The sequence below is a fragment of the Lipophrys pholis genome (genome assembly GCF_963383615.2).
Source record: "Lipophrys pholis genome assembly, chromosome: 4".
Lineage (NCBI taxonomy): Eukaryota > Metazoa > Chordata > Actinopteri > Blenniiformes > Blenniidae > Lipophrys > Lipophrys pholis.
In genome coordinates this window covers 10,273,330-10,296,508 of record NC_137637.1, presented here as the reverse complement: position 1 = coordinate 10,296,508, position 23,179 = coordinate 10,273,330, and the positions used below count along the sequence as shown (strand labels likewise).

At 43.0% G+C, this 23,179-nt stretch overlaps 2 protein-coding genes across 3 annotated transcripts in view; one reads left to right on the top strand and one right to left on the bottom strand.

Annotated features, from left to right (window-relative positions):
• The window catches only part of cntn4 (contactin 4), a 261,996-nt gene extending 255,299 nt beyond the window's left edge, over positions 1 to 6,697 (top strand). Inside the window, exons 17-23 of the mRNA XM_080460691.1 lie at positions 575 to 645; positions 3,086 to 3,320; positions 3,538 to 3,653; positions 4,520 to 4,706; positions 4,793 to 4,905; positions 5,002 to 5,170; positions 6,328 to 6,697. Of these exons, the coding sequence (XP_080316817.1) occupies positions 575 to 645; positions 3,086 to 3,320; positions 3,538 to 3,653; positions 4,520 to 4,706; positions 4,793 to 4,905; positions 5,002 to 5,170; positions 6,328 to 6,413 (977 nt within the window). The 3' untranslated portion in view covers positions 6,414 to 6,697. The remainder of the gene's footprint in view (positions 1 to 574; positions 646 to 3,085; positions 3,321 to 3,537; positions 3,654 to 4,519; positions 4,707 to 4,792; positions 4,906 to 5,001; positions 5,171 to 6,327) is intronic.
• Positions 6,698 to 12,574: 5,877 nt separating this feature from the next.
• Positions 12,575 to 23,179, bottom strand: part of LOC308108584 (band 4.1-like protein 1) — a 137,461-nt gene continuing 126,856 nt past the window's right edge. For both annotated transcript variants that reach the window (XM_080461669.1, XM_080461670.1), the window contains 5 exons: positions 20,221 to 20,280; positions 17,160 to 17,255; positions 16,756 to 16,836; positions 16,530 to 16,646; positions 12,575 to 15,412 (listed from right to left, as the gene is read on the bottom strand). In XM_080461669.1, coding sequence (XP_080317795.1) covers positions 15,407 to 15,412; positions 16,530 to 16,646; positions 16,756 to 16,836; positions 17,160 to 17,255; positions 20,221 to 20,280 — 360 coding nt within the window. In that variant the 3' untranslated portion in view covers positions 12,575 to 15,406. The remainder of the gene's footprint in view (positions 15,413 to 16,529; positions 16,647 to 16,755; positions 16,837 to 17,159; positions 17,256 to 20,220; positions 20,281 to 23,179) is intronic.

Below are 23,179 nucleotides of genomic sequence, written 5' to 3'. Positions count from 1 at the left end.
GTCGAAATGTAAAGAAAATCTTTAATTTTGAAGAAGTATTGGTGTGTTGTTAAGTTATCGTTTGCAGTTTTTACACTTTTTTTTTCTTTTAATTCTTATCATGCTTTGACATACTAATACATCATGTTTTTTTTAAACATTTGCTTTTCTACTTGTTATACAATTTTGTATCCAACAAAGTATGGCTTTTGACTAACTTTACCCAACAGCTATCACATTTGAATAATATATGGGGTAACTCTAATATAGTAGCAGCTATATTTCAATACAATATTGGGAAGTCATTATGTTTTTGGCATAATTACAGTTAAAAAGGCCAAAATGGTGACATTATCAGGCATCATTCCAAGTCCTTGAAGGTCGCTGCCAAAACGTTGTTTGATGTGCGATGAAATTGCTTCTATGCCTCAAGAAATTCTCCTCAAAGTGGACTTCAGCAGTGAAACCAAAACTACTCTGAAAGCGGCAAAAGTCAAATCTGTGGAGGGCGTTGTGAACGTTTGCCGATGACACTTTGTTGTTTATTTTTTACGACCAAACTGAACCGTTAAAACGCGTGTGCGGTCTCTTGCAGCGCCGAAGGTCACGCCGGGGAACGTGAGCGGAGGCGGAGGAAGTCGCTCCGAGTTAGTCATCACATGGGAGGTAAGCAAACTCACCCCAGACCCCACCCAGCAAGGAGGGAGGGAAGCGGCTGGCCGGCCGGCGTCATCACTCCCCGGGCCTGTGTTTCCTTCATAACAGCGGAGCGGCCTAATGTATGGCATTTCATTTTTAAGAACAGAGAGGCAATAACTGCTGCCGTCACCTCGCAGGAGAGAAAAATGCTCCTCAGGTTTCAATAAGATAATTAAACTCAACGGCTCTTTCCAAGTCCCAACTTTCTTTTCACGCCTTCTTTCTTTCTTTTTCCTGATTTATTTCTACAATGCCGCGGCGTATCAGTCCGCCGCCAAACGCTGCTGTTTGTCCAGGTTGCTCCGAATCATCAGCTCCTGCTGGGAAACGTCGTACAGAATCACTGTTGATGTTTCAATATGGAAAAGTTCAATGAGGGTGTAAATTCTATTTAACAAAGCTGCTATTTCTCCTCACCTCTGAATTTTCCCAGGCTTGTTTTTTTTTTTTTTTCTTTGACATTAAAGAGAGGGGGGGCTGGGGGAGGGGTGATGCCTGCATTTGTAATTTTAACTTTTAACCAGAAGAAACAAGAAGAATGAATGGACCTTCCAATTTGCATAAGAGCAGAAACCCGGAGTTTAGGATTAGAAAGGAAACCTGCTGATCGCTTTGGGAATAAATTTGCAGCATTCATCCAGATGGTGGCAGTATTGCTGAATTTAAAAATGTTTTTGCTAATTAAGTTCAAGTCTAAAGCCCCGTTTACACGACAATGTTTAAAGTGAAATTGCGTTGTTTTTGTGTTTTCGTTTCAGAAACGTTTTGTGTTGACACAACAGTGTTTTGAAAACGATGTCCGTTCACACGGCAACTGCAGAAACAATTCAATTCAATTCAACTTTGTTTACATTTTATATTTTCTTGAAGATTTTATTTCGAACATGTAAAAAAACAACATCTAATTACATAAACAATATAAAAAGGTCAACACCATATGTGCCCGTGTTTTTCACATGCACGAAAAGGAATAGGAAGAAGATGTACTTATTCAATCCTGCCCCTTCACATCATTGTGGTTTTTTTAATTTTCAACAATATATCTTCATCGCTATCAATTCATTAAATCCTACAATATACTAAACTATCAACAGTTAGGACACACCTATCACTCAAACAGCACTACTGTGTAAACAAACAATCCTCATGTCATTAACACGCAGTGTACCTCGCCAGAATCAACTCTTTACATTTCTTTTTGAATTGGCCCACATCACATTTGACAGTCGTTTAATCTCCACACACAGTTCATTCCATAATTTTATGCCACAGTTTGTGACACAAAAACCTTTAACAGCGGTGCGGACTTTATGTGTTTTAAACTGTAACTCTCCTCTTAAATCATAACAGTTTTCTCTGTTACAGAACAATTTTTGGATATTACCTGGTAATAAATTATTTGCTCTATGAATTATTTGAATAGTTTTAAACTCCACAAGATCCATACATTTTAAAATTTTGAGTCTCGCCTTAAAAGTAGAGACTGTTTCAGCCTTCCTAACTGAAACTGGGATCTGGTTCCACATCAGAGGAGCCTGAAAGCTGAAAGCTCTGCCTCCCATTCTACTTTTAGAAAATCTAGGAACCTCCTGTAGTTAGGAGTATACTAAATACTGTAGTTAGTATGCCAGGCCACGTGTTGGTACAGTTTTTGTAATGAAACCACACACATCTGCAGACAACAGTGCGCTACAAACACTATCAATGACAGCACATGGACATTTGTATGGAGTTGGATCGTTGTTACGGTGATTGTCAACTATAAAACTACCAAGTACCAGGTGAATATGAACTGGGAGTCATGACACAGATGAAACATCAGAAACAAACAGAGTACAAGAACAGATCCCTGTGGGACGCCAGAGGAGGAAGGCATCTGTGTGGCTGGTCCGGCATGCAGGGTCCATTTAAACTGTAACGTAACAACTAAAAGCAAACTGCTATGATCCAGCTCACGGTATATTTGAAGCGTATTGTTGAAGACAGACCAGGAAATAAACAATGTCCCAATTATTCTCCAGGCCTGCTTCACATTTCTTTTTCACAAAGGACTCTGCATTTTGCCAGACTAAAAAGTACCCACCCCCACCCCCTTTTTTTATGTGAGCATGTATCTTTCAGTAGGTAGGAGTGAGGAGGGCTGGTTTATCCACTTCAATGAATTCTGCAGCGATGAATGCCTGAGACGTGTTATCAGACAGCAGCTGAGTTTGTGTTATCATACAGAGTGCTTTCTGCTGCGTAACAGATGTGTCCACTAACAGTTCAACTCTGCTAAGCATGTTATATCCGGAGAGAATGAGTGTTGATGAAAAAATATGAACCTTTTCTGGGCTTATTTTTTTGATCGGCTGCTGGGAAAACAATGTTTTAGGTTTTGTTTTATTTAAAAACAAAATTTTTGCAGCCTGTTCCCGAAGAGCTCCAGAATGGCCCGGGCTTCGGCTATGTGGTGGCTTTCCGTCCGCACGGCGCCACCGGCTGGATGCAGGCGGCCGTACCGTCCGCCGAGGCGTCCAGATACGTCTTCAAGAACGAGAGCATCCAGCCCTTCTCGCCCTTCCACGTGAAAGTCTGGGTTTACAACAACGAGGGCGAAGGGCCGTTCGGATCCGTCACCACAATCTACTCTGCTGAAGAGGGTGTGTGTGCAATCTTGTGGTTATCTCAGATAAATGGTCCAAAACTTGGCAGCCAGCACCCTCCTATATAAGCATGCTCGCAGACGTCTTCTATTTCCCCGTCTTCTGTTGTTCCGATGAAAGAAGGCGGCTTTGAAACGGCTGTGATGGTACCTCTTTTGGGGCGTGGCGGCATCAAACCTCTGAGGTTCTAAAATCTCTGTATGTTTTCCTCCAGAGCCTGGCCGCGCGCCCACCAGGATCCGCGCCAAGAGCCTCTCTGCATCTGAGATTGAAGTTTCATGGAAAGCTCTGCCCTGGAACGCCAGCAAGAAAAGAGTGCTGGGCTACGAGGTGAGCCAAATCCCGTGTTTGTGGATGTACTTCTGTTTGTGCGTGCCCGGCTACGTGGTGGCTAATGCGGCTGAATCTTGTTCTCCTCTATTATTGATGAGTGTTTCAGCCTTGTGCACCTTGGGCGTACGAGATAATAGCTCGCTGCATGCATAATGGTCCGCCCCGGTCCCAGGCCTGTGGGTTTAGTTATGTCTCTCTTGTCGCTTACCTAAGTACTGTAACCACCCTGATTAGCGTACTGATGCAATACTCGGAGGGATAGAGCATTTAGCTGCTAATCCACACTACAAAGCAGTTGCAGACGGTGGCTTTGCTCTCGCTCAGTCCTTTAATTTTGCTCGTTATACAAACCTGAGATGTGAACAAAGGGGCTGTTTTCAACCTCAGGACTGCATAAAGGGTCGGAATTATGAATTGTTGACCACTCAAAGTCAACAGAGGAGCAGCAGGGTCTGAGCGAAGTGCTCCTGCGAGAAAAGACAAATTATATTTGTGCCGTCAAGCATGCCAGCTATTCCAGACCTGACAAGCAGGGTGACAAAGAAAATGTGGAAGTTGACGGGAGAAAGGTGGGTGAGTGGGGGTTCTGCCTCTCCTTTGTCTTTGTTTTCACTCGATTTTCTCCTCATGTTTTCTACTTCTTTGACCTGGCTCTTCACCACCACCTAAACCCTCCTGAACATGTGTCTGGTGAGCACAGCAGCTCACAGAGCTGTTTGCAGATTGTTTTGGGATCAGTCCTTGTCTCACCACCCCCCCCCGGTTTGCCCTTCATTGACGGGGTGGAACAGAAAGCTTTTAAGGTGTCCGCCGTGTTTGCTGCATTCACGTCTTCCCCGCCGTTCTTCCTTGTTGCTTTACAGCTGAGGTACTGGAGTAAAAGCGAGAAGGAAGACACGGCCAGCGTGCAGAGGACGACGGGGAATCAGACGTCCTCCGTCATTCGCGGGTTGAAAGGCAGCACCGCCTACTACATCTCTGTGAGGGCGTACAACACGGCCGGGACGGGGCCTCCCAGCAGCACCGTCAACGTCACCACCAAGAAGCCGCGTACGCGTCCCATCTCTTTCTGGCTCCGGTTTGCTCTCCAGATTTTTCTCTTCTCTGTAAACAATGTTTGTTTTTTCTCCTCCTAGCACCCAGTCAGCCGCCGGTTAAAGTGATGTGGAACGCATCAAACTCAAAGATTATATTGAACTGGGAGCAGGTCAAAGCCTTGGAGAACGAGTCAGAGGTCACTGGTTACAAAGTAAGCACCTGCTTGCTTTTTCTTTTAATCAGAAAATAGTTTTTTGCCACCGTGGTGTCCTCGACTGACCTCCCCCGACCTCGCCCTCGCCCTCAGGTGCTGTACAAGAAGAATCGACACAGCCGCCCCAGCATCATGGAAACCAACACCACCTCAGTGGAGCTCGCCCTGCCAACCGACGAGGATTATATCGTCCAGATAAAGCCCTTCGGAGAAGGGGGCGAAGGCAACAGCAGCAAGCAGATCACCATCCGAAGGACACCAGGTCAGTGAGGGGCGAGTTAGTGTCTCCCTCTGGTGAGGAAGCAGTAATCCACTCCCCCGCTGTCTGGTCTTAGATACACAGCAGATTAGCACTCACATACAGGGGAGCACAGCCATGGACAGGGCAATGACGTGACCAAGGTGGGAAAAATAAAACCTGACAACTGGTTCTAAATATTTGCACCATATCTGCAACCTGAGGTTCTAATCTCATAATGTGTAGGTAACCAGTTAGCCCTCGTCTGTTCAGTCATGAAAATGTAGTGTTCAGTCTGTCCTTTGTCCAATAAAGGCTCCTGAGAGGTTTGTTAGCTGCTACACAGCGATTTCATAAACTAAAAGTACAATAAGTTTGACTGCATGATGTCAATTTCACCTGAATCTGAGGTGACGACTGATACATGATGACTTCAATACGTAACATTTTCAGATATCATATGTAGGAAATGAACGGAGCTCACCGAGAATCTAGCTGTTGTTCTTATAGCATTAACAGACATGGCAAAATAAAAAAGGAACTATAAAAAACCAGAGAATGTGGACGTGATCCAACATTTTACCTCCTTGAGAAACTGTTTCATGTTTCTTTGATCGTTGTGCCATTTTCTGCTGCGTTTGTATTGGTTGTTCGTCACTGCAGCTGGTAGCAGAAGGCAGAATGTGCAATTTTGAAAGTAAGTGAATTTCTGATACTGTGAAAAAATGATCTCAGGCCAAACTGGCCTCAGTTAAGGTAAAATAAATAAATAAATAAAATACAGATTTTAGACCACGATCAAAAGCTTTCATCACGGTTGCTGTTAATCTCCACCTAGATTGAATAAATCTACAGAGAAACACAATGGAGGCTTTAGATATTGGTAAATTGACCTAAAAACACAGTGTCAAAATAGCTCGACTATAGACACTGAGACTCACGACTGCCCTGTGAAGAACAAAAATGGCATTACTTATATTTTACTTGAAGAACAAATGGTATTTTGGAGGAGAAACAAAAACTCCTCTGAGTGGTCCAAATTTGCCAAACCAACAATTGATTCCTTAAAATGAGCTAAATACAGGATGTGGCTGTTTCAAAGGCTGTCATTGTGTCATTTTGCTGCATTCTCCCTCCGCACAGTGAACCCAACCTTCCTGTTCTTTTCACTCCCTTTTCAGGCCCAACAGGCTCGGCATCCAAGGTCTCCACTCTGTCAGCCCTCAGCACAATAGCACTGTCTTTCACAGCGCGGACGTCTTTATGACAAACGGCTCGCGGCAGACGTTGCATCTGATGTGGAGTCGGCTCTCCGGTGGAACGCAAACACGGCCCGCTCTGGTGTAACTAGATCCATTCATTTAGATTATAGAGGCAGAAATAAGACGCTGAACGGAAGGAGAAAAAAAACCAACAAAAGAAAAAAAAGAAGAAAAAAAAAAAGAATACGCCAGTGAGATGACATGGAAGGAGTCCTTTCTGCATCATCCAGGCTAAGTTAAAGGAGATTGACCGATGTCGTGACTATGTTGTTACCAAAGCAGCTTTCATAAGAAAAAAAAATCAAGTCAAGAAGAAAATGTCTTATATGCATCTTTTTGTATGACATGTGGAGCTTTTATAGATTTCTGTTTTCCTAATCAAAACCAAGTCGGTGTGGGCTTGTCGGGCGAGAACAATTAAGTGCATGGCGAATAACAACATCATCAGATTTTCCAGCTCAGAGGTAAAAGAATAACAAGCGCACCTTTCGTCTTTTGAAGCAAGATTGCAGCTTTGGTTCCAATCAGCCACAGTGCGCTTCTCTTTCTGTCTTGGAGTGAATGAACGGTTGCCTGGTACGTTTGTGCATTTCATTCAGAAAAGTCTCCCCGTGAGGACTGCACACTCTCTCGTCATCTTACCCAGAGTGTGAGCGGAGCACTGGTGCCACACGCCAGGTGCTGATGCTTTAGCATGTGAGTCAAACCCAACATTGGGGAACGCCAATGGCAGCAGGAGGCGGTTTATCATTCTGAGGAAGGCGGGCGAAGATTTTGGTACGCTAAAAAAAATAAAATAGACATGGCTGTGAAGATTTTTTGTAAATATGGGGTATTGGGTGGAAATCCTACTTCGTTGTTGGGGCGACAAGAAAAACAACCTTTAATTTTTAAAAGTCCACAGAAGGGGAAGGAAATGCATCATTTTTTCTAAGGGATAGCGCGTCCATACCCCTCCCTTTGATTTACACCTGTATAATTGTTGTATCCAAACACCCTTACAGAGTTCATCATGACTCGTTCTAACACAACATTCGAAGACAAAAGCCCAACATTCATCAACAATACCAAATGGGTTTACCACGTTTTCCCACAACGGAAAGAAAAAAGGACAAAATATGCAGCATTGCTTGATGGAATTCCGCATCAACATCCCTTTGAATTTATCTGAAATCTGCATGATTAATCTAAGACGCCCTTTATACAACATTTCAAGTGAAAACATATTGTCTTTGAGTTTTCGTTGGAGAAAGGTTTTGTGTTTACAAGTTAACATTTGGAAAACAATGTCATTTTACATGGCAACAGCAGAAACTCTGAAAACGATGTAGCCACTAGTGGGTACTGTTGTTTAATTTTTGTATTGAAACCACACACACGTGCTACAAACATAAACAATGGCGAGTACAGGGACATTCGTTTGGACAGATGACCAAGCTGGATTGTTATTGCGGTGACTGTCAACGATAAAACCACCAAGGAAAACGTGGACTGGGAGTCATGACACTCTGGAGGAAATGTTGTTATTGTCCATCTACTCACACATTTACTCAAAGTATTCACTACAGACATGGTGCTCAGGCACCGCAGCAGCATTTCTGCTGTCGACACAGAGCCCGCGACAAAGTCGGAGCATTTTCAAAAAGTTTGTTTCTCGAGGCACCGACCACCGTAGCTGCGTAAATAGACACCCAAAATTCAGGACAAGTTTTTTGTTTTCACTTGAAAATGTTATTCGGACCTTCCATGCAGCCTTCGATTCATCATCTTTCAGAAACAAGATGTTAAAGCTGCTATTTCTTGAAGCCCCACCCCCCCTCCCAAACTCCACCTGAAATTCCACTTTTAACAACCACCTCCTGTTAGAAAGCATTTATCAAGCACTGATTTCACTGTGTCCAGTGTAATATGAGATCACAGTGCATAGAAAACAAAATCATAAGAATGAATTACAGACAAGATGAACAAAACTTTACGTACAGTTTTGGTTAAGCTAGCTTTTTAAGGCTACATGTAAAAGAAATACAGCTGTTAAAGAGACGGACAGAGTTGTAGAGTCGGCTTTCATTATTTCTTCACCACAGAATGACAGTCGTCCTGTCAAACATTTCGCCATGACATCACCGCACTTCCTCCTTTAACACCTACCGCATCACCAACACACACCCCACACGTCGCCGACACAGCCCTTCCACTCTGAATGAGAGAACCTCCCCCAAGGTGCACCACACACCAACATTTTAACATTCGAAACCTGGAGAAAGAGCCAAACTGCTTAACCTCCTAAGACCCAAACTAGTTTAGTGTTGTGGTCTAGACAACCCAAAGTAGTGTCCACATATGTGGACGCCAGGTCCTGGAAGGTTAAAATGAACAGAAATTGCTTAAAGATAATGGTCTCCTTGATCATTGATATTTAAAATTGTAAAAACAATAATCCAGCCGACTGCTGCCCAACCCCCCTCCAAAAAAAACACCAGGTCCTATGAGGTTAAGTTAAGCAGCAATCTTAAAATTCTTTTTGTACCAAATTCTCTCAATGGTTGGTCCAGCTCGTACAATAAACCTGCAAACGTTTGATTTTTGCTAACCTTACAATGCTTAATCGTTAACATGCTGCTGCAAAAGACGAATGCAGCTCACGTCATGACTGCGCTCCTTAAAGATTACAGAAGAGTTTGGCGGTTCTGTTGAATTCTTTCAGCGTATGCAGCTAGCATGACAGAAAGTACCGCGCTGCATGCTAATGCATTAGCGTACCTTGTTTTTTTGGTACCGGTCCTCTGTTAGGTGAGGTAATGAGTGCCCATAACTAAATAAAAAGGTAACTAAAGCCATCCATGTCATAGTTACCAACCTTGTTACTGGAGGTATCCTCCAGCTAACCCCCCACCTCCCTCGCTGCCCTAACCCCGCCCTCATGAGTTCCTCAAACCTGGCCGCTGCTTTGCACTGGTGCCCGTAGCCCCGTATCCCTGCCCCCATGGCTGTCTCCTCATTCTTTCAGTTGGCCCTGTGTCTGGAGCTATTCTTTGCCTTCTGTGTGCCTCATTATACGTTGGAAATCCTCAGGTCCTGAAAGAGCCTTAAACTTATCATATGTATATCAAGAAAAACAAACAAACAAACAAAAACATTAGAAAACATAGACATTCGAAGCAGCGGCAGTGACGTTTACATGCTGCTGTGTTGCGTAGAAGCTGTATTTCGTGTGCGCGGGGCGGGAGGGAGGGGGGGAGGGGCTGACGTCCTTTGCCGAGGTGACGGAAGTTGGTTTGAATGACACTTCTGCTGTTTTTCGCATGGGATGATGGCAAATATACGAGGCCTGTGCATTTTTATAGGTGTGTGTATTCTTGATAAAAAGACGATGCTGCTGATCCCCCCCCCCCCCTTCCCACCATAGTCTCCCAAAGGGACTAGCGAGCGACGCTTGTACGTAGCCTGTAATCCAGTGGAGTAGTCAGTAGTACTCTGAAGGGAAGTGAACTCTAGGCTACTGGGTCTCGCTCAAAATCACACATCAAGCAGAGTGTAATATACCGTTTTGTACACTTCAGATCATTTATATAAAAGAACCTTTCTAAAGAGATGATTTACTTGGTTTTTATGTGACGACTTTGTTTCATACCGTAGCTAACTGTCGCTCAGCATGACTGTACTCTTTCCTCTCTCTCTCTCGCTCTCTCTCTCTCTCTCTCTCTCTATTCTGTCCATCTGCAAAGCGAATGAATGGCTTTAGGATCATGTGAAGTTTCATCTGATAGGTTTGTGTATACTGTACTACGTGTACCATTAAAAAACCAGAACCACGGTCCGCCCTGTGTCTATGCTTTCTGTCTCGGTCAGCCCCTCGGAGACGTAGTGTCCACATACGCTCCAAAGGAGGGCTTCCTCTGTTGCTGTTTGTTGTTTATACTGTGTTAATAAAGATTATTGATTTATACAATGATGTCAGCCTCTGTCCGTCCATATATATGTGTATGGCTCTGTATAGATCAGTGTTTTTTCACACAAAACGAAGAGTTTGGGAAGGCATTTGGGAGTTTTGGAATGCACACAGAATCCCTAAACCGGCTGTAAAAACTAACCCAGATTACGCTCTGTAGTGATCACTTGTTTGACTATCTTTCACTCTTGTTCTGTATCTATTAACAATGTTATTTCAATTCAGTTCAACTTTATTTATATAGCACCAAACATGACAGTCATTTCAGGGCACTTTTACAGAGAAAGCCCAGCAATTCTACAGGAATAAGTATAAACGACCATGGAAATGGAAAGAGTCCCTTTTTTAATAGGAAGAAACTTTTACACAACCAGCCTCTTGCTTTTATTATCACTATTATTTATTTATTTTTTGCCTGTTTGTTGACATGAGGCACATTGAATTGCTTCGTTGTGGAAATATGCCCATCTTTATTGTTATTATCCTCACAAACTTGCATGAAAAGTGCAATAAAAACAAAGATGGAGTGTGAACGCAGCCTTGGCGTCCTGTTGGGAGACTTTGTTAAAAACTGCTCAGACTGTAAACCACGACCAAGCGATGCTTCGATTCCCAAAGTGCAACACATTAACGTCACTCCACTTCCATCTGCACGAGCTCCGACTCTCACAACAAATTACTACACATTGCTGAAGGCCTATTCCTCTTGTTTTTAAGCTTTAAAACAGAGAAACTCTCTCGTCTGAAAAGAAAAATAAGATGTTGAGCAACACAGATCTGTGAATTATACAGAACGTCTTATTTATGGAATAGGAGTCATTTATGGAAACAATTCCATCAATTATTACAACAGCCAGCAAAAACTAAAGGAATGATGTGAACAGCATTTTAATTTATTAAGAAATTGGCTGCAAAGATTTAATGACAAGTAAGACGTCAATATTGTGGAAGGCGTGACACTGGTACAAGGCGCAAACTCTGCACACAATCCCCAAAACAAAGGCAGATGTTGGACTCGTCGGATGTTTGTTTCAACAAATGTCAAGATTTAAATTTTTTAGCCGCTAAATCTTTCTGCAACCTAAAGCGTTGAATGGTATTGAGGTTTTACTAAGAGTTCCCAGAGTCAGAAGAAACAAGGTGACACAGCTTTTAGTTCCTAGGCTGCTCGGCCTTGGAGCAAACTTCCTGTTCACACTTTTTTAAAAATATCAACAATTTTATTTACTCAGGCTTCCCAATAAACATTATATTTCACTTATTTTATTACCTTTATCTCAGTAAAGTTGATATTTATTCTTAATTTTATGCATTTCTTAATCACCTTATTTTAATGCATTTCCTTGCAAACTCTGAATTGCCTCGTGTCTGAATGGTGCAATAGAAATAAATGGGCCTTGCCTTAATGTGCAAAAAATAATGCAACATGACACCAACTTTAAAAACAAGGTGCATGTTTGTAATAACAGAATCCTGTTCTGGAAGATAAAATCCTCAGAACTGTTACATCCTGCAAACTAAAAAGTCATGACACACTGTGAGACCTTTATTGTTTTCATTTCTTTAAAACAATAGAAAGCTCAAAAAACACCTTTTCTTTGCAGGATACTAGTCCCAGGTGGCAATTTAGATGAGACATCAATTTGAATACATTGAAGGAGGCTTTCAGCATATTAAGATATTCTTTTAAGCTAGAAGTTGCAAATTATGTCATTTCAGATTTGCATTTTAAAACGGACTCTGAAAAGTCAGATGTGTAAAGTCACCAGAGTGTCCTGTAATGGAATAATGTCTTTTGCATGTTTATGCTCAGTGGATTTACACTAGATGGCACTAAGAGCACACACACGCAACTCAACACTGCAGTTTTGATTCAAGCCACAAGATGGCAGCAGACAACAAGGCAAGACGTCTGAAATTCTCCACATAAGCTTTTATTTCCTTATCTGATCATCTAATGAAGGGGTGTCCAACCTCGGTCCTCGAGAGCCCTTGTCCCGCATGTTTTAGCTCTCTCCCTGCTTCAGCGTACCTGAATCCCATGATGATGTCATCACCAAGTTTGTAAAAAAGCCCAATAACCAGCCCCTCATTGCAATCAGGTGTGCTGCAACAGGGAGAGAGCTAAACCCTGCCGGACAGGGTCCCTCCAGGACCGAGGTTGGACACCCCCTGATCTAATGTGTTGATGAAAGAAAAACCCATTCACAGTGTTTTGGAATCATATTGAGACATTTATTTATGCAGGTGTTTTTGTTGTTTTTTTTCCCATTGAGACTGAATGCAAATACAGCAAATACACACCACCAAGCACGAGAGGGGATGTCGAGTGGGTAGGCCGTGGGGGGTTGAAGGTGGAGGTGAAACAGCAGAGCAGTCTGGAGGAAAAAACACCGTCTGCACCGTGCAGTTTGTTGTTATTGTTTTGTTTCTTAAATTATCGGGTCTGACTGGAGGAGGGCAGAGGTCAGCTCACGTCTTGAAACGGAAATACTCTGCTCCTGTTTCACAAATGCACACGAATGTGGATCATTTCAATATAAATACAGCCTCCGTCCTTCAACTCCCCACAAGTGTGCACTTCCTCTTCCTCTCCTGATGCCTACAAACGTCTGTCGGTGCCTCCACACCAGTCCGGATCTGGAGATTGAACATGTACATCAACAGCGGGTTGGACGACGAAAGCCATGAGATGGGGAGCGCGGAACGGAGCGCGGAACGGAGCGCGGAACGGAGCGCGGAACAGAGCGATGAACAGAGTGCGGAACTGAGCGCGGATCGGAGCGCGGAACAGAGCGTGGAACAGAGCTTGGAACAGAGCTTGGAACAGAGCTTGGAACAGAGTGCGGAACTGAGCGCGGATCGGAGCGCGGAACAGAGCGTGGAACAGAGCTTGGAACAGAGCTTGGAACAGAGTGCGGAACTGAGCGCGGATCGGAGCGCGGATCGGAGCGCGGATCGGAGCGCGGAACTGAGCGTGGAACAGAGCTTGGATGGAGCCGCTCCGACAGGTTTTGGTTACACACGACGGTTCACAGTTTTCTCCCTTTAGAGGATACGAGGAATGGCTGCTTATTGCAAATCTCCCGGGCGACGGGAGCACAAAGATGGCGGCTAAACACGTGGCGAACGCGGCTCCATCATGGGGGATTGTGATGTCGGGTACAAGTGATGCATAGTAAAGTTTTGGATGGAGGTGGACGGCCGTCTCTTCGCCTCCTGCTCACTCACTCCGTCTCGTCCGGAAGGGCATCACATTCACCACTCCTATAAATATCAGTACAAACTCAAACAACATAACTTAAATGGGTTAAACCAACTCCGAAGTTAAAAAACAAACAAAAATAAAGTCCCTTTGTTAATCTTGTGGTTCTGACCTTGTTACAGGCAGCATTAGTAAACCAAGGAAACTGCACGTATTTCTGGCGCTTGTTAGCGTATTTGAGCTTCACTTTCATAAAGTTTCATCACTCTCATGACAAAAGCAGGCCTGGATGTACTCGTCGAGGTACTTTAGAGTACTTAATTTTGATTTTAAAGGTACTCTTTATTTCTGTAAACTTGAACATATGGCAAACCAAATCATAAAACGTGAACAGAATACAGCTCAATTCACCCGCAATGACCTCGCACCACGTCGACGGTTGACTTGCCCACAAGGTTGCAATGTAAAGCTCAGCTAGCAGCCGGTGGTCTGGTCCACCGGCTCCCAGCAACCTTTTTTACAGTGAAGTGTGTCGCCGGATGACAGGGAGCATTTGCTAAAATAAGATTTCCACTTGTCGAAACAAAACAAAATAAATTATCTATCATCATATAACAAAACAAGAATCTGGTACAAGCCGTTAAAAGTTCTGGCGTTTTTGCATCTCTTTGTGCTTCCCCTCCAAAAACCTTTTCAAACAAACCCAATGTGTGCGCTACGTGCTCCTAACCGAATCAGCATCGGAAACAATGCTGCTGCTGAAAAAACTCTTCAGTTCAGATGTTATTTCAGCTCCAATCTGGCAGTGCGATGAAGACAAATGCTAAAAAGTTCAAAGTAACTGCAATGGGATTTGTGTGTAGTGGTTTGCAGTGCTGCCCCCAAGGGGTCGAAACAGTGAATTACAGCAGGAAACAGGAACGGCTGTGACATTCTGAGAACTTTGCAAACAGTGCAACAGAGAAAGAAAGAAGCTGCAGCGTGTCGGTGTAGGAAATCCCCCAAAGTTCAAAAAGACAAGAAAAACAGCCAGTTTAACGACTGAAGTCAATAAAATCAAGTAAGTAAAAACATATCAGCTCAAAAGATTATTTATATAAATTAAACTTCTCTAAAAATCTAAGTGACCAGCAGCTGTTTGAGACGGCGGGATGTGAACAGTGAAGCGGTGACGGACCAGGACCAGGACCGGGACCAGGTTCAGGTTCAAACATCCTTCAGTCCAGTCCTCCAACATCATGCCTCTATTTCAATCCAGGTCAGGTCGGGGTGGGTGTTGTTGTTTTTTTTAAATTTATAATTCCCTCTGATATTTTTCATTGAGTCATGCAGAGTATAATCATCTGATATTTGTACATATTTCATAAACAAGCAAACACTGAACATAAATTAGATCCTCTATAGATAAAAATGTAAAAAGCTAATAAGACAGCAGTTGATTATACTGAAGGTGTCGCTGGAGGCCGCGGGGTGGCAACGGCGAGCAAAGAAAAGGCTGCTTCTTGCCACTTGGCCCCTCCCCCCCCTCCCTCCCCCTCAGTCCGAGCCCCCCCTCTGCGGATATATTTCAGTAGTGGGCTTTAAATATAAAGTAGTGACCAGTGAGACTCGAGGATGAGTCGGGATGTGTTAGATTATTAAATTATATGAAGCGATGGATCGGTCGGGTGGAGACTCTGGCTGGGGTTGGTCGGTGTTGTGTAGAGGGATGGGGGGTGGGGGGGGGTTGTCCTCGTGTGGGGCGTGAGAGAGTCCTCTTTCGGGGGCTGGTGGCGTGCCGCAGGGCGAGGCAGAGGGGGGTGCACTTCTGTCCCGACCCCGTTTCAGGAGCCACCCATCTCCAATCACGACTGCAACAACACCACAAACACAGACGCAAGGGTCAGTCGCCACCGGCAACATTTTCTATCTTCATGCAACTACTTTCAGCTACGGCTCATTTCAGACCATTTTGCATCCCTGAAGAAGCATTCAGAGTATTAGTTGTTGTTTATTTCTTTAAGTTCTCTTTCACCTCCCGTTGATCACCTGTTGCAGTAACCTCCATGTTGCATTTTTGCTGTGGTTATTTTGCATCCCTGTGAACTCATTTTGCATCACTGGACTCATTTAAAACTATATTTGTGCTCCTTTGTTCCGTTTCCTCTTGGTTACATCCAAAATGCGGAGGTCCTCTACCATTTCTCAACTCATTTTGCATCCCTCTGTGGTTGCTTCATGTGTCCACACTGAGGTCATTTTCATCTATTTATGACGCGTTTGTGTCCTTAGAGTGAAACTTTCCTTATTGTGGTTATTTTGCATCCCCATTTAAACAATCTACATGTAGGTAAAGTCAGTGTGCATTGCTTCTATTTACTAAGTGTAACCCTAATGTAGTACTTTTGCACCCATTTCTAACCAGTTGTCCTCAGATTTTGCTTCTTTTTATATTTTACTAATATATTTCAGCGTCATTGTGGTTTTTTTCTTGCATCTATTGTTTAATAAATGTCTATATCTAGTTAATTACCTCTTTATGAGTTGCATCCCTCTAATGCAATCTCTTTAGTCTATATTTAAATATCATTTGTTTTGCTTTTGAAGGTTATTTTGCATCCTTTCAAAACAATTTCAGTGTTTTTAAACACTTTTCTTTTTGATGGATCTGGGCCTTGCCTTGACATGTTGGTACAGTATCCTTTTGTGTCCCTTAACATTAATTTAACTGGAGTAATTTTAACCATTTTGCATCTCCCCCTTTTTAAAAAGGGAAAAGAAAAAAAAAAGAAAGAATTTTGCATCTCAATCTGATCCGTTTATATTTATTTAAAATTATATTTTTTATCGTTTCCCTGTCATTTTTTTTTTAACCTGTGTCACTATTTTGCATCCCTTTTTAATCAGTTGTTTGGCTTTCAGAAAAGCAATGTTAAGTTCATGCTTCTTTATCTCCCCCGAGCGCAGCAGGAGCAGACTCTCCCGTACCTCAGCTTTGTGCTGCAGCTCCTCGGTGGGAGACTCTGTTTCCCTGATAACCACCGCCTTCGTCACCAGCATGTCGGGATGCTGCTGCTTGGCCTCCTGGATCGCCATGGCGAGCGCCTAGGGGGAAGACGCACGGGTCATAAACCTCTGAAACGAGCCCCCCCGGTGCTCCCGCTGATTGATTTCCTGCATGTGTTGCAGTGATTAAGTGACACTCCTCCCTCACCTGATGTTGGTCCACATCATCGTCTCCTGTGATTATAATCCTTTTCTCGATTCTGGTTTCCGAGTAACCGCCTTTCACAGTCTGTGAAAAACACAATGCAACTCAAACAACAAAGCCCATGAAGGAGAGAAATGAGTTTGTTGTTGTTGGGATGTCCTCCTGTCGTAGTTAAAAGCTCTACGTTGATCACATAATGGGTCCAACTAATACCAGCAAACCATTCAAGAGATGGAAAATATTCAATCCCTGTTGTGCAACAGTGAGGAAATCAAGAAAGACTGCCGCTAATGGAAAACCTATTACAGTTCATGCATCACGTTTTTTTTGTAAGTCCAAAGAAGGGGGTGCTGAAACGAGGCTTCGTTCGTTGAAAAGTAACCATGGGAACAGATGGGGGCGGTCACCTTGGTTACTTGTGTTGTGGTAGCCGAGGTGACACTCTCTGCGGTGATGGTCAGCGGGGACACGACGGACTCCCTCCCCTGGGCGCTGCTTTTTACCTGCAGCACATTCACACATGGAGGCTTCAGGAGAGTCACAGTGCTGCAGCACACCGGTAACCCATTACTTTTACAACAGAGTGACGGATAACATCCAGGTTACATAGAGCATCTTCCTCCCAGCTTGCTCGTGTAACTTCAGCAGCACCCTACACAGCTCAGTGTGAAATGGCACTATTATAACAACACTACAATAACACAGCTGTCTGCATGATTTTATGAGGCCTAATTGAAGAGCATCATTAAAAATAAGAATCACCATGACAACTGCTTACTGACTATATTGATACATTCCATGAATTTAAAAGCGAAGCAATCAAACACGTACAGCTGGGCTGAAGTTTGGAAAGTTAACTAGCCAATCACCATGGCAACATTGAACTCATCTTATACTTCGCTAAAAAGCTTCATATTAACTTTCATTTCCAAATGGATGTGATTGTATTTTCATGTATTTGTAGTTTTAATGTTCTTATAGTTATTTTTAAAGTGGAAATAAGATAAATCACTATTAGAATGAAGTACTAATCTGTAGTTACTTGCATAGCAGAAGTGCTCACACACTTTTTGTGCGCGCGTGCGTGCGTGCGTGCGTGCGTGCGTGCGAATCTGCGGCAGTTTTTGACTGAGTTACACAAAAACTTATATCAAAAACAGACTTAAATATTTTTGCAAACAAAGACCCACTAATGAGGTGAAATCAATATACTTGACACTGCGTCTCTAGTTACTTTATAACATTTGGTTGCAGCTCCTTCATCACGACAGTCTGACCAGTTTCCACTGCGGTGCATTCAAGTGCTTTGAAATTTGCAGGAAATCTTTCTGCAGTGGAAGATCTGGGAAGGTTCCCTGACAGTCTGTGGAGGCCACTTTTACCCTCTGTATGAGGTATAAGGGCCTCCTTCATATATCTTATATGGAAAATTGAAGATTAATTAAAGTAAACCACCGTATTCACTTTACAGCTTCTTGAGTAAAATGCAGCATTTAAAGCACTACAGTAACTCCTATTTCACTCTCCACACACTTAATCAACACACACACACACACACACACACACACACACACACACACACACACACACACACACACACACACACACACACACACACACACACACACACACACACACACACACACACACACACACACACACACACACACACACACACACACACACACACACACACACACACACACGTCTTCCCTGTCGAGCTAAATCATCTCGACAGCTCGTACATCTCACTTTTTCACTCGCGTCAAGCGAATACAACAAATGACTGGCAATCGTGGTACACAGACACAGCACTTCCTTTTGCTCTTCACAATAAAATATTTTATACATTACTTGTTTTTTTTAACTTCTACTTAGATACTTTAGATTTAAAGCCTTTTAAAGCATAACTGAACGTGAATTTTATCATATTTACCTTATGTATTCAACTTAATTTTTCTTTTGACCTTTTCTAAACAGTAACATACATTATGAACTTTATAAATACACTAACATATTTGTCTGCGTTACATCTGAAATATGGTTTCAGTGCTGCCTCTTTCTTGCTGTCTCTTGTTTAATTGTGCTGCTGGATGTGACATTTGGATGTTTGTCTTCCTCAAGTCCAGTTTTCTGACACTTGTCTTTAGAAAGCCTTGGCAATCTCTTGATTCCATTGTTTTTATTTGATATATTTAACTTTCCCCAGCCTGAGGCGCAACAAAGCAGCCGGACAGCATGATGATACTTCCACCGTGCTTCACAGTACAGTATGTCTACATGTATTTATTTCTGAGTGTTAATAGGTGGAACACAAACAAACCGATGTACTTTATTCATAAAGAATGCTCCCGATACATTCCTGCACTGATTCTGTATCCCGCTTTATACGATTTGGAAGTATAAAAAGGTGGAAACATTTGAATACTTATTCTGCATGTCCTTATGCTCCTTGTATTTCTTTAAAGTAATTTATATCATTATGCACTCATTTGCATTCATCTGGTTATTTTGCATTTTCTTTGCCAATATTTAGATTTTTAATCCTAATTCTGATTCTTTAGGTTTGAAGACTCTGTAAATATAAATTGTGATGATCAGCATTCTTATTGTACTTCCTTAAGGTGATTTTGCATCCCGCCCCGTCTCTTCCTGTGCAGTCAATTTTAATCCCAGTCTGTGTCCCTTTTTTGCTTTTAGTCTTTTTGCATCTACCCAAGGTAATTTTGCATCCCTCGATAGAAGCTGCGACAGTTATTTTGCATTTGTTTATGCATGTTTTTTACGACCATTCTGCTTCCCTTTATGCACCTTTGAAATAATCAGGTTTCTCATGACTGTTTTGTAGTCCCTTTGTGTCTCCTTAATGTCACTTTGCATTACTTTACTGTTTTGCTTCCCTGAACGCACCTTGGAAATTATTGTCCTACCTATGACTATTTAATGTTCTTTTACAGTCCCTTTGTGTTTGTTTACAGTCACTTTGAGTCACATTAGTGGGACTTTACTGACTGTCAAACAAAGCACACCTGACTCCACACTGAATTTGAATACATGCATAACAGAATCTAATCACAAAAATCCTTTACAGAATGAACTTAATAAAAGGATTAGAACAAAAAAAAAAAAAAGACTTCAGACACATGCAATGATTGTGGGATCAGAAAAGCTGCTAATGTTCAAATGGACAGGCTGGAAAAAGAGAGACACACACACACACACACACACACACACACACACACACACACACACACACACACACACACACACACACACACACACACACACACACACACACACACACACACACACACACACACACACACACACACACACACACACACACACACACACACACACACACACACACACACACACACACACACACACACACACACACACACACACACACACACACACACACACACACACACAGCTTTGATGTATTTCCTCTGTGAAAATACTTACAGGGGAGCCATTTTCTTTGAGGGCAGCTGGAGCCTCCCGCGGGCTGACTGCTCCGCAGTTCTGAAGGAGACGACAAAGAAAGAAACAGTCTTTATTGATGATCTTTAATAACTCTGAGATCCAGCAGGCGATCATGCCCGGGAAAACTGCAGCACATTTGAATTACACAAAGAAACCCCAGTGTGGTTTCGGTTTTGCCCTCCACAAGCTGCTGGGGGGAAATATCGGGTTCTGGGTAATATCAGTGTTTTTTCCTTTTTTCTTCAATCGAACACTAGAATGGAGGATGACGAGAGCAGAGAGCAAAGAGTCTGCGAGCTGTTGCACCAAATAATCAGCCAAGAGATGATGAAATGCTCTGAGGAGCTGGCCGAGTGTGGTGCAACATGGAAGCCACCGAAAATCCATCAGAGGCTCCACATGAAGTGAGAAATATCAGAACTTCTTTGGGAGGTTTGCGACTGACTGACTGACTGACCGACTGACTGCTATGGAAGTGTTTGGTGTCATCATGCAGAGATGAGAAGAGTTTGCACTGAGGACAAAGTTCCAGGTGTAAATGAGTCTGGTAACAGGATCAAACTTCATCATGAGCGCAGAGTCACTGTTCTAACTTTGTTCTAAGGGAAGACGCAGCAAGAATCTCAGCTTCTGAAAGAACCCCTTGTTTATGTCGGTCTTATATGGCAAATGGTAAATAGATTTCACTTATATAGCGCTTTTCCACTGCGTCAGCAATCCCCAAAGCAGCAGAAAATCTTAGACCATCTCGTGGCCACAGGGTGGTTGTAGTTAAACGCCTCTACAAAGGTCTTAATCTTGGACCTCTTTAGGCTCCCACACACTCTAATGAGTTCACAGCTCGCCACACTTTATCACATGAATAAACTTTAGGTCATGATAAGAAGTTTGCTTGTGTGATGAAAATGCAAATTGAAACGCAGCATCCACTGACCTGATTTGACGAGATTGCGCAAGAATAGCACGTCATGAAGGTGAATCACAAAGGCAGCCCTTGTCGCTGTGGCGCTTATGTGTTTGGAAAGAAATCCCACAAAAAAGAAGGAGAACACGGACGTGGTTGTGGTTCAGAACGAGGCCATAGTGGGATACCAAGTATGGAAAGGGAACCTGAAGTAAGTACCATTAGCATCTACTGCTATGGTCTTTCATTTTCCAACAAAACTCATTATATGTAAGCGTGGCGAACAAAACTAATGTGACGACTATCGAGGAAAATAGACAGTGTCTTATCAGTAAGTCTTACTAAAAGTCTGCTTTTATCCGTGATATCGTTCAAACGGACAATCAATGTGGCTTCAAAAAGGTATTCTGTATGGCTGCGGACCAGTTTAGTGAGTCGACGTCGGTCGCAGCCGCAGTCCCAATCAGCCAATAAATAATACAATAAATACTCAACGCCGTCAGAATGTTATCGCAGGTTGTTTTTGGGTGCAAGACCATGACAACCGTTGTCCTTGAACCGGCCTCACAATGCCACGTTGGACCACCGGTTTAGAGTCAAGAACAAAGACATCGCCATGTCATGTAAGAGCGTGTTTTCTAAAAGTTATGTGTTCCACTGTCGACAATCAGGAGTCAGAGCATTTTCAAAAAGCTCGACTAGACAGTCTGTTCCAGTGGCTCCTAGCACCATTGTGGTGTAACCACGGCCTACGGGCTGGAGAAATGATGGGTTTTGAGAAGCAACAGGGCTTTGAGAAGGTAGGCTGGTATATCATCACTTCACAAGTCCACTCCAACAACACGAAAATCCGCCTGACAGCCTTGAGTTAGAAAGACTCAAACCCAAGCAGCTATTCCATTTCCCAGCATCTTTCCAGCTCATTCATCCTGCTTAGCAACAGTCTCCTGCCGATACTGTTGGAGTCCGCAGTCAGTTTTTTTTTTCCTTCACTCCTCTCATTCAGGTCAGATGTGTGAAATCTCTTTCTGATTACAGACACAGGCAGCCGCCCAGCTGCCGGCACATCCTGTGATGGAGGCTGGATGCATGAAGCGCTCAGCAGAAAGGGGGAATCTACATCGCTTTTCACACATTGAGGAACTATTTATTCCAAGTAATCTGAAAGTGTATTTTTTTTAAAGCCTTTGACGGACTTGGAGGTCTCCACAATTCTGAGTTCAGAGATAGTTTGACTTGACGGCTGAAATGGTAAATCGATTTCACTTGTATAGAACATTTTCACCACTTCAGCAGAGTAAAAGTACTTTATACTGTTAGTTACATTCACACACACACACACACATACACACACAGTGGCTGTCATGCAAGGTGCTTCACCCGCATTGGAAATATTCGGGTTTCAGTGTCTCGTTAAAATGAAATGACATCCAAAAAGAGAGTGAGGTGGGCGATCAAACCGCCAAGCTGTTTTACCAACTGAGCAACATTCATCTTCTATAGCTCTTGTTTCAGTTTAAGGCCGGTACACACTACAAGATAATCGGGCTGATTGTAGTCCTGATCTTCCCCTTCGATCATCAGGAGCAAAGGCCCGATTGTCGGATGTCTGCAAAAAAAAAAATTGGGTTTGATTTTCCTGTGGTGTGGGGAATGTTGAGAGCAATTTTGTCAGGCCAGATCCGCTCGGGAGGTCTCGATATAGAGAGAGATCGTAGATAATGAACATGTTCAATATTTGCAATGAGAAATCCTGTAGTGTGTGTTCTGCTCCGAGAGGAGCCGAGCAGCAGGGTGTGTGACGTCATGAGTACCTCTATGAAAGCCAACCAGGCTGAAAGCATCACTGCTGCTGCTGCCAAACCCAGAAAGTTCCTGACTTGATAATGCCTGACTTCATGAGATTATATGATCTTAATTCATTGGACAATATAAGTAGACCTGCACGGCACTGTGATCTCTCAGTTTCACTTCGTCATTCCTCACTGCTCTTCTTTAACTTTATATTTTCCATCAGTTTGTTGGGAGGTTGTT